This window comes from Lygodium microphyllum, chromosome 20 (genome assembly GCF_053477565.2).
Source record: "Lygodium microphyllum isolate KBCC chromosome 20, Lygodium_microphyllum_v1.1.10, whole genome shotgun sequence".
In the NCBI taxonomy this organism is placed as follows: Eukaryota; Viridiplantae; Streptophyta; class Polypodiopsida; order Schizaeales; family Lygodiaceae; genus Lygodium; species Lygodium microphyllum.
The window spans coordinates 70196184-70206616 of NC_141154.1; the positions used below are offsets into that span (position 1 = coordinate 70196184).

The window sequence follows — 10433 nt, forward strand, 5'->3', positions numbered from 1 at the left end:
CTTACTTCCTCTCTTTTGAATGTTGATCACAACCAATTGTAGTCAAGTTGATGGGCCTACATGATGGCCACTTGCCATGTAATTCATTATTTTATTGGATTGGAGACTATGATTTCTTGTGATCACCTTGAATGAGTGTAACTAAATACAAAGCTCAGCATTGTGTTCATGTAAGGAGTGCGCATTTGTTAGCATTGCGCTTAGTTGTTGTGCACCCTTGGGTAGCAATTCAATTAAGAACGAACTGCGACGTGTGTGTTATCTCGGGCAAACAAGAACGAACCAGGACGTGTGGGTTGCCTAGCTTGAGATCGACAGTTACAATAGACGCTGCAATTCCTATGACACGTGTCAGACGTATGCTACGGCAGGTGTAGTGCTTAGTGTTGGTGAATGGGCGATGAGACGTGCCAGAACGCGGCAGGAAGGAGAACGCTCCCCAGGCAGGGACCCAACAAGGATAACAATGCGAAGGAGAAATCTCTGCATGCAGAGACAAAGGATAACAGGAGAGAGAGAGAGAGAGAGAGAGAGAGAGAGAGAGAGAGAGAGACGTGATATCGATGGCTTCCTTGCGTTCGTACTGTAGTAGTTGTTGCAGTAGTTGCAGTAGAGGAGAGCTGCAAACGGACTTGGCGATGGCGATGGCAGCAGCCTCGCAGAAGAAGCTGTGGTTGGCAAGGCCAATCCTATCGTCCTTGTCTTCCACTGCTGAAGAATGCAGTGCTAGCTGCTGCCGCATTAAGAGGCTGTATGCTGCATGGGATCATGCCATGTCCGTGGCGACGGTGGGGCACGCCCCGCCGGAGCCTCCTGTGTCTGCAACCGTGTTACACTGGGCACGCCCGCCGGCTGCCACCGGCACCACCACCATCCAGCCGCCCCTGGTGGCGGCGCCAGACATCAGGCCTGCCGTGGAACCCTCGCCGGATATCAAGCCCGCCATAGATCCCTCGCCGGACATCAGCGATCCCAACCTGCCATCGCTGCCCGCGTCACCGGAGAACCCCCAGATTGCACCCGAATTGGCCCCCGGCGCGCCCCCCTTGCCTACCACGCCGGAGGTCCGGCCGCCCTTGCCCCCCCAGGAGGACCCCACCTTCATCCCAACCCCGTCCATGCCAGAGCTGCAACCCGCGGTAGCCCCGGCGGAGGTCCCCACGCAGACCCCGCCAGAGGTGCCGGGGGGAGCGGCGCCGATGGAGGTTCCGATGCCAGGAATTCCAGAGGTCCCGGCGCCTGGAATCTCTGAGGTTCCGCCGCCTCCGCCATCACTGCCGCCTCGGGGGATTCCATTCCTGGCCAGGGTCGGCGGGGCAGGCGCCGAGTTTGCCCGGGCCCCGCCCATCATACCGCCCAATACACCGCCCATCCCGCCTTCCGGCGCCCCTTTGCCGTCTCCGCCTCCCTCTGTGGAGCCCATTCAGCCTCCTGGAGCGCCCCCGCCCATCCCACCGCCCCAGATGCCGCCCATCCCGCCTGGTTCGCCTGACCCCACTCCGCCGCCCACCACCCCGCCCCTGCCCCCGACCCCTGGCCCGCCTGAGATCCCCCGCGTCCCTCCCACACCTGGCCCTGAGATTCCACGTGTCCCGCACACACCCGGCCCTGATATCCTGCCTCCACCTGGCATTCCCGGCAGCCCCCCCTCCATCTAAACTAGGCGCTCCGCACCTTGTTGGGCGGGCACGATTTTCGCAGGTGGGGGCGGGTGCTGGACGCGTGGCACCCGCCCCTGCGTTCTCTTTTTTTCCTTGTGGGGGAGGTAGGGGGCTGCCACGTGGCACCCGCCCCCACCTCTCGTTAACTAATAGTATAGATTGATTGTGGAGATTTCCGCACTGCCCCACGCAACCAACCTTAAACCAACCTGTTACCTAACCCAACAAAACCGGCGCGCCCCCCCCACCCGTCCCCCCCCCCCCCCCCCCCCCCCCCCCTCCCCCCCCCCCGAGGCGCTTTATTCCCCTCATATAATGTAATTAGCTTTATTCCCCTATGTAATTATGTATTTTGCTCGTACACATACGCTGGACACGAACTCTTGTGATGCCAATGTACCCTAGTGGTTTACTCTGGTTGTTTGAGTGTGGGTTGAGAATTGTTGGGGCGTAAGTTCAAACCTTGGGTTTCACGTTCCCAACATCTCCGAGCACAAATCATCTCATTGGCATTAAGGTCATAGCATAGTGGTTTCTACGAGTAGTTTCGAGTGTCATAGAGTAGTGGTTTCTACTAGTGGTTTCGAGTATCGATTTGAGTATTGTGAATGAATGAGTTGAAACCTTGGATATCGCTTTCTCAATAGTATAAACCATTACACATCTAAATAAATTGTTGTAGTACAATAATCTTATGACAATATATTGGGGGAGTTTCACAAATACACACACATATCTAAATCACTAAGTCATGAGAGCTCTAATATCTTACTATTATATTATTTTTGCTACAGGTTCGGACAGCCTTGAACCTCCAGAGGGCTTCTCGAACCTACTTTTCCAAACCTTTCTTTTTAATGAAAACCCCTTCCCCTCCCCTCTTTCTCACGTGTAATCTCTTATTTTCTCTTCTCCCTTCTTTTTTTCATTAAAGCCATTTTCTCTCATCCTTTCCCTTTCACCTTTAAAAAAAAAATTAAAACCCATTCCCCTCTCTCACTTATAATCTCTCTCTTTTTAAAAGCTACTCTTTCAACTAAGAAGCAAGGGCATGGATATATATGTCACGAAAGCTACTGACAATGCGTATATCGACTTACCAAAGATGCATAGTCTAAATTAAAGAATTAGATCTCTGGGAGAAGTTAATGATGCTATAACTAAAGTTTTTTGTGAAGCATTATGTTAAGACTTACCTTTATTAAAGGTTGACAAAGGTTCCAATTGCAAGTGTTTTCCTTGAAAATGACAGTCATGAGAAGGGGAACTAAAAAGAAACAACACAAAAATAAGAAAATAAACAAATGTATGCACACATTACCATACCAAGAGGAATTAAAAGTAGACAAAAAAAAAAGGGACAAAGGAACTTGCTATTTGTATTTCAGTTGCTATGGTGTCCTCATAATTTAAATCTTGCCATGAAAAGTTTTGCACCCTTTTCAATAATTGCAAGTTTTTAAGTCTCCTTCATGAAGTCTCTCTTTTCTATTTATTTTCAAATTTGGCTTTATAGAATGCATCAACTTTCATGAGCCTCCTATGCTCGGGTTGCAAAATAGAGGTTTCAAAGCTTGGTTCGGGACCGCCAAACCAAACCTTTGAATAATATATAAAAAGATTCGATATTTTTTTATTTGTTTTAACTTTAATTAGATTTTTGGATCAATTTCAAACTCTTTAGTTACATAACCTTGGATATGAAGGAAACCAATGCTAAGTAAACTTTATATGTGTTCGATAGTAGTAATTATTACATATTTTCTATTTTGCTCCAAAGTTTGGGTAGAAATCATGTTTAGATTATATATGGTGTAAAGAATATAATGAAATATTTAAAAATTAAAATAATGAATGTGTAAATAGTACACTAGATTGGGTAGCAATATAATATCTTCAAGCTTTACACTTGGTTTAAGAATGAGCCAAACTTCAAAATTTGAATGTATTAGCTTTTTACAATAGTTTATTGTAGCTTTGTGTGCTAGTTATATGTAAACTATTATCCATTCTCTCTCTCTCTCTCTCTCTCTCTCTCTCTCTCCCCCCCCCCCCCCCGAGTAATTTCTCCTTGAGAGGGTCACTCAAAAATATGTAAGCACATCATGTGGATTCAAAAGAAGGGATCTTTAAAATATCATTTTACACATTTTCTACATACAAAAGGGTACTATATAAAGGGGTGTTTTATTTAGAAAAAAATCATCCCTAAGGGTATTTTTAACTAGGTCTTGAATGCAAGTGATATAAAGGATTTACGTAATGTAAACCACTCGACAAGTTCCTCCCTCCCCCCTACCATATACACACACACCTTATCTCTAAGTTTTTATCTGTTTTACAAATTATTTTCTTCTCTTTTAGTATATCCTGCATCTCCCTCTCATCCACCTTGCCTACCATTGTTTGCAAAAACCACTTATCCAATAGTAACATACGATGCCTCTATATGTTAACATCCAATCCATCCCAAAAGTAACTCTTGCTATTGTCGCTCTTGGCATAGATGCACTATTGTTACAAGGGGGAGAGAGAGAGAGAGAGAGAGAGAGAGAGAGAGAGAGAGAGAGAGAGAGAGAGAGAGAGAGAGTACACTCCCTACTTCCACTACCACTGTACCTTTTGCTACCATTCTTGATGTTTCTATGTGTGTGTGTGTGTGTGTGTAAAACTTGCTGATCAATGTTGATTGGTTCTTTTTTTCTATTTTTGGCAAATTAGGGTAATTTAATGCAAGAATTGACATTACATGCAATTGTACAACAATGTTGGGCATAATTATAATCTTTCTCAGATACGCAATCATTGTTTGGGTAACACTATCATATGAATATGCACATATTAGGTGTAATTGAGACAATTCGTCACAAGAGAAGTCACTATTGGTGAGAGTAGCAAGTGACAAATGCATGAGAAAGCTAGACTAATTTGCATGAGCATGCCCTATGGATACATGGTCAAATTTGGGATTGATTTGTTACTATACAAATTAGAGTTTCAACCAGAAACCCTAATAAGAGTCCATTTGGCATAGTCTATTCACATGAAATCCCATGTCAATTGAGAGTAACTTAGGGTAGATAAAGTAGGGGATTTACTTGTTTTTTGCCAATGCTTGCTAAGCTTATGTTTACTACCCATTAGTTATCTTAAGACCGATTTCACTCATACCAACTTAATTGAATGCTATTGCCATTCAACCACAAGTTCTTGCCAATAAATTTAGAAGCACGTTGCTTGGCTATATGGATATTTTGAATACTATTTTTGCTTGACATTCAATTGTTATTGCCTCTATGCTTTGCAGTTCAAAGTTACCACTAAACTTTCAAAGAACATTACTAATCAATGGTTTTCTAATGCTTGAACATCATCTTTCGGGATTGCCAATTGAACCCTGAAACGTTTTAAAATTGCTGAATGAGACTCATATTTAAATGAACACCCCCCAAATATAGCTTGTATAGAATCGCTTGTCAACTTAATCCCTGAGATGTAGCTTGTAGAATTGTGTTAACAACTTGATTTGAGAGTGCTTAGCTTCTGTACCAGTCCATTCCATGCCAATTTAGCCTCTCTCCCTTGTTATGATACAACACTTCATTAGGTACAAGAGACCACTCTCACACCTGATGTTCAAGGTTATCATAGAAGCGTACAATGAGATACTTATTAGCTGGACTTCGATGAAGAAAAATGATACCTTAACCATCAATATAAGCTAAGATAGTTGATGGAATAGAAGGGGAATAGAATGATTGCAGTGTACATGTACAGCTAACACACTTCAGGAAATAGAAGGGTTGCAGTGTACATGTCTTTCCGAGAGGATTCGTCACATACAATCCTTGATGCTTCAATGTACACTGACCCAACTGGTATTCTTTTTCTATATCCGCATTTTGCTAAATGTGACACTAAATACATGATTGGCTCTTGAGTTTCCACTCATACACGAGCTATGGGTGCCTTATTGACCACAGAAAACATCTGTAGTTTGCTTGGTAATAGTGCCAAAGCACCGATTTGATATTGGACCAAGTAATCTAATGTCTGAAACTTGGGAGATGTGAAATGTAAATGCTATTCCTGGAAATAATCTATGGGGAATATTGGAACAAGATTGACTTGGATAGGCAACACGAATCTTCAGATATTTTTGACAGGCTTGTGGGATCCCTCCAGAATGAAATGCCTCACATTGCTGGCTAGGTGGAAGGACAAGATGCGGCAGGGCAAGAGAATGGCAAGTTCAAAGAGGGCAACTAATGGATTCTCTGCAGGTATGATGCCCCTCCCAAGAGCAAGCAGATGGATGCCCACTGGTTGTGTCACTACAATAAAGCTACCCCTCTTCACTGCCTCCATTGTCTGCACCGCCACCGACTCCGGAGACTCCGAGCTCTTCAAATCCAACAGATTCACCTTCTTCATGATTTCTGTGATCTCCCCTTCCTTGCTGACTGTTATTACCACATGCACCAAACACAAGCCAAAAGGTCAAAGACCAAGCTTACCATGATAAATAAAAGCTTGTGTATCACCAAGAATGAATGAACAATGAGATTAAAGTAGCACAGCCTCCCGATAAGCATACTAGCCAGTAATAAAGAATCTGAAATTGATCAAACTTCCACTGATACCGATGAGAGGCACAACATAATATCTGCAAAACTCTGGATTTCATTTTAAGACCTTTAAGTTTGAAAATTTTCTTTACCGATAAGAGATTCATTTGCAGTGGCCATTCAACCAGCTTGAGAATGGCCTACCCTATGCATATTCTTTGATGTCTATTACAGCCATCAGACTACCAGGAGCCACCATTAGGAAGAAAGCATAAATGTGAGAAAATTTTAGGCTTCTGTGGCAGTCCTGGTTTATGGCACTCCCAACCTTTACCACATGATGTGCAAAGGCTGTTTTCAAAGCTTATAATTCAGGTCTCGATTCAGGTGCATTACAGCTGTGCTTGGTGAACTGTTCTCTCTTTTCTGTTGGATACATAGGCCATTCAGGCTACATAAAAAGAAAGCAAGTACCTACAAATTAGACCAGGTGGCAGTAGTGTTCCAAGGAAGTCAGTAGTGCCCCCCTTATCTGTTGGATACCCAGGCCATTTAGGCTACATCAAAGGAATTCAAGCACCTAAATAACCCAGATACACGGAAGAAAGGAAATATGACCATCATTGTTGCAAGGAACTCAACCATACCATCATCTAAAAACGGGGTGTTTACAAAGCCTGGGCACATCAATGTAACCTTCACATTGCATGCCAAAAGTTCTGCCCGAAGTCCTTCCGCTAGGCCTCGAAGAGCATACTTTGTGGCAGTGTAGACGGAGTGACCATACATGAAAAACTGGAAAATCAAAAAACCAAGAAGATGAGCGATTGAACAAGGCCAGATACCTAACAGACTGAAGCAAGCACAGCATGGTAGAATACTACTCACCAGTGAAGCAATAGATGACACAAGGACTATAGAAACTGGGTGATTCAGGCTGTGTTGTTTCAAAGAAGGCAGAGCCTCGTGAATTGGATAGATAACTCCATTCAGATTGGTGCTTATGACCATGTCTATATCCTCTACACTTCCATTGCCCAGGTAGCCCCCTCTTGTAAGCCCTGCATTGCACACCAGGACATCTATAGGCTTCCACTGTAGGCCTTCTCTGATGGCATTGGCCATGGCAGGATGATCACCCACATCTGCAACCTGTGCAAGAAAATAAGACTGTCAAGGACAAGTTTTGATATTGCATACAACAGCGAAAAACTAGCAATGTAATCCCACTTGACAGAAGTTTTAGTATTGCAATGTATAACAACAAAAAGTTGCAAGGGAAACCCGTTAGATCAATTAACAGATTGACCCAGATGCATTGCATGTAGACATGATAAGTAGAATAATGGCACTCATGCACTCTGTGTAAAAGAAACTGGCAAAGGAAGGGTTTCTCATCTAAACAACAGTTCTTGTTCAAAGAGACCTGGTCAATGAGTAATCAACGTATTATAATGTGGATGATCAATGGGTTGTCCAGATATATGAATTTGCACAGCAAGGACGAGTAGCCAGGCTTGCGACATCACATAAAGAAGGCATAGGCTGTAGATTTACTCGAACTGCCAGATGGTAGCATGGATTTTCTCAATTTTTGGTGCAATCTCCAGACTGTAAGCAGGCCTTGCACCTGGATTATCTAAAAGCAAAGGCTTCAATCCATGGAGTTTTGATGTTGTATGCAGACTCTGCAATCTGGAAACATTTAAGCATGATTCACAAAATCCAGAGGCTTTAACACCACCTCGCCTGATTATGAGCCTGATTCTGGAAAGAGGCTTCAACAGATGCTCAGATGTGAGCAAAACAAACAAAATCCATGAAGCTTGATCAATAAGCAATGCTAATGCATAAACAACTTTTGTTTTCTTGTAACAGCCGGATGATATACTTCAATGCTAATCGATATTAGAGACAAGTTCAATATGTAGATGATGATCGCAGAGAGACTCTAATAGGAAAGGTGAAGAAGGGGCAGCGAAACAACAAGGGATTCATGGAAAAAGAACCACGTTACTGGTAAAGCTTCCTCCTATGCTTTGAATCGAACCATAGTGTCATCTATCAGTAAAACTTCATCAGTTGAAAAGCTTCGATCAACCACGGTCTCATTTCTCAGTAATGCTTCAGCTGCTTGGATTGGATACGGAACTTGACTCTCAGTAAAGCTTCAATCTAAGCTTGGATTGAGGCCTGTTTTCATCTATCAGAGAAGCTTCAGCCTCAGGTTGAATTGAGCCATGCTCTCATCTATCAGTAAAGCTTCAGCTGCTTGAATTGTACCTTTTCATCATCTATCGTTAAAGCTTCAGGCTAAGCTTGAATTCAGCCATGGCCCTATCTCATAAGCAAAGATTCACCCCGACACTGATCAATTCAGGTGAATTGGGCCATTGTATCACCTATCAGTAAATCTTGAGCCACTTTGAATTGAACCATGGCTGCCCTATCCAAGCTTCACCCTAACACTGCTCAATTCAAGCTTGTAAGCCTGAGAAAGAAACTTTGATCGGTGCAAGGTTGAGCAAGATACATACATTCACCCTACGCTTTGTCAATGCAAGCTTGCAAGCTACATACATTAATCACCCTAAGCTTGATCGATACACAAAGCTTGTGATTGATACGCACATGGCAGCGCAGTCGGTCGCGGTGGCAGCCGGTCTCCCTCGCGAGCTTGTCCGCGGCTTCGGTGAGCTTGGAGGAGTTGCGGGAGAGGATGGAGACGAAGGCGCCTTCCAGGACAGCCTTCTTGGCGATGGCGAGCCCGATGCCGCTGGAAGCTCCTGTGATGAAGACGTGCTTGTCTCGCAGGGATTCGATGAAGGGGGTGGGCTTGCGGGCGATGAATTTGAGCAGCAGGAAGAGGCAAGCGAGCAGGAGAGACAGGGAGAGCATCAGAAGCTCCATAGCCTGGCCTTAATTTTGTGTGTGAGTGTGTGTGTGTGTGTGTGTGTGTGTGATGTCCTGTGATGAGACTGGGAAAGCAAAGGTCTCTCAAAATTAAAATCAAATTGAAGGTTGTTTGGTGATGCATTGCATGATCGGTGCTACACCTAACACACACACACACACACACACACACTCTCTCTCTCTCTCTCTCTCTCTCTCACGCAAAGAAGATTGATTGCTCTCTAAAGGGCTTGTTGCACATAACATCACTCTCTCTTTCTCATTAATGGTTTAAAGGTGTTGCAGCTGTCACAAGATTGCCCTTAACCACCTCTCCTAGAAGTTTCTTGGGCATGCCCCGATCTCATCTCTCAATGTGATGTACATACAGTGTGAAGGTAGCCATAACTTTTAGTAGGGAAGGACACAAAAGAATATGCCATATTGTGTTCACTAAAGTGTTGGGTCACATCAACAATAGGGTGTACCAAAGTTTCATGTAGAACTCTATATCGAGAAGTCACATGGGAACATCATTAGGAGTAGCAAGGTGCAAGCATGCAGACAATCTATGTATATTCCTCCAACAACACCTCCGATGATTGGTTATACCTAATGCAACCCTACTAGCCCTAGCACTTTTGTAGGTATTAAGCAAATTCCTGTGGGGTGAATAAAACCATGCTCCCCCACCTATTCGTCATGCAACCAAGGGGCAATGGGGTCAATGGACCCCCAGTATCTCCATTGGACTCTAGTGCAAATAGAGCCCTTGCCATTTTTTCAAGGCTCCAACTAAATCTAGGAGCATTTTTTACAAGGCTCCAACTAGGTCTAGGCTGAGTTGGGCATGGTGTCGCCCTAAGAGCCCCATCCACCTCATGTATGAGAGATTAATGACTCGAGAGGACCATGGACTTGATAGTAATCTAGCAAGTAAAGTGAGCCTTAAATGCAAAAAATGTCATGCCATGGATTGACAACTAAAGTGGGCTTAGAAATGTAGAAAATGTCATGCCATGGATGAACTAGAAGTCTAACAAGTAAAGTTAGCTTTAAGATTATATGAGAATGAAAGCTAAAGAACATATCATGTGAGAATACTTTGCTTGCAAGACTTAAATGAAAGTCTAGCTAGTCCTTCACATGGCCTTGCCATAATGGGCATAATAAAGTTTTGTAGCCCTCATCATTCCCCCAAATACTCATTCTAAATCAAGGGCTATCAAAGGTAGAGTGATGTTAAGGTTTTCTATTAGGTGGAAGAAAGAATTGAATGTAGCTATTCAATACTTCATTGCTCTTTGACACA

At 43.8% G+C, this 10433-nt stretch overlaps 2 protein-coding genes across 2 annotated transcripts; one reads left to right on the plus strand and one right to left on the minus strand.

The window, feature by feature from the left end:
• Positions 1-536: 536 nt before the first annotated feature.
• Positions 537-1890, plus strand: LOC148019004 (uncharacterized). The gene has a single exon (XM_087701541.1). The coding sequence runs from the start codon at positions 564-566 to the stop codon at positions 1656-1658; it is 1095 nt and encodes a 364-aa protein (XP_087557667.1). The 5' UTR covers positions 537-563; the 3' UTR covers positions 1659-1890.
• Positions 1891-5343: 3453 nt separating this feature from the next.
• On the minus strand, positions 5344-9355 carry LOC148019005 (3-dehydrosphinganine reductase TSC10A-like). The gene is made up of 4 exons (XM_087701529.1): positions 8861-9355; positions 7118-7381; positions 6877-7024; positions 5344-6124 (listed from the first exon to the last, which is right to left on the minus strand). The coding sequence occupies exons 1-4, from the start codon at positions 9137-9139 to the stop codon at positions 5811-5813; spliced, it is 1005 nt and encodes a 334-aa protein (XP_087557655.1). The 5' UTR covers positions 9140-9355; the 3' UTR covers positions 5344-5810.
• Positions 9356-10433: the final 1078 nt, after the last annotated feature.

Excerpts from the sequence above, each read along its gene's own strand:
- LOC148019005 (XM_087701529.1), bottom strand. The coding sequence starts at position 9,139 with ATGGAGCTTCTGATGCTCTCCCTGTCTCTCCTGCTCGCTTGCCTCTTC. Across the intron at positions 7,025-7,117 it reads TGTCATCTATTGCTTCACTG|TTTTTCATGTATGGTCACTC; the intron begins GTGAGTAGTATT and ends TTGATTTTCCAG. Across the intron at positions 6,125-6,876 it reads CACCCCGTTTTTAGATGATG|TCAGCAAGGAAGGGGAGATC; the intron begins GTATGGTTGAGT and ends TGGTAATAACAG.
- LOC148019004 (XM_087701541.1), top strand. The coding sequence starts at position 564 with ATGGCTTCCTTGCGTTCGTACTGTAGTAGTTGTTGCAGTAGTTGCAGT.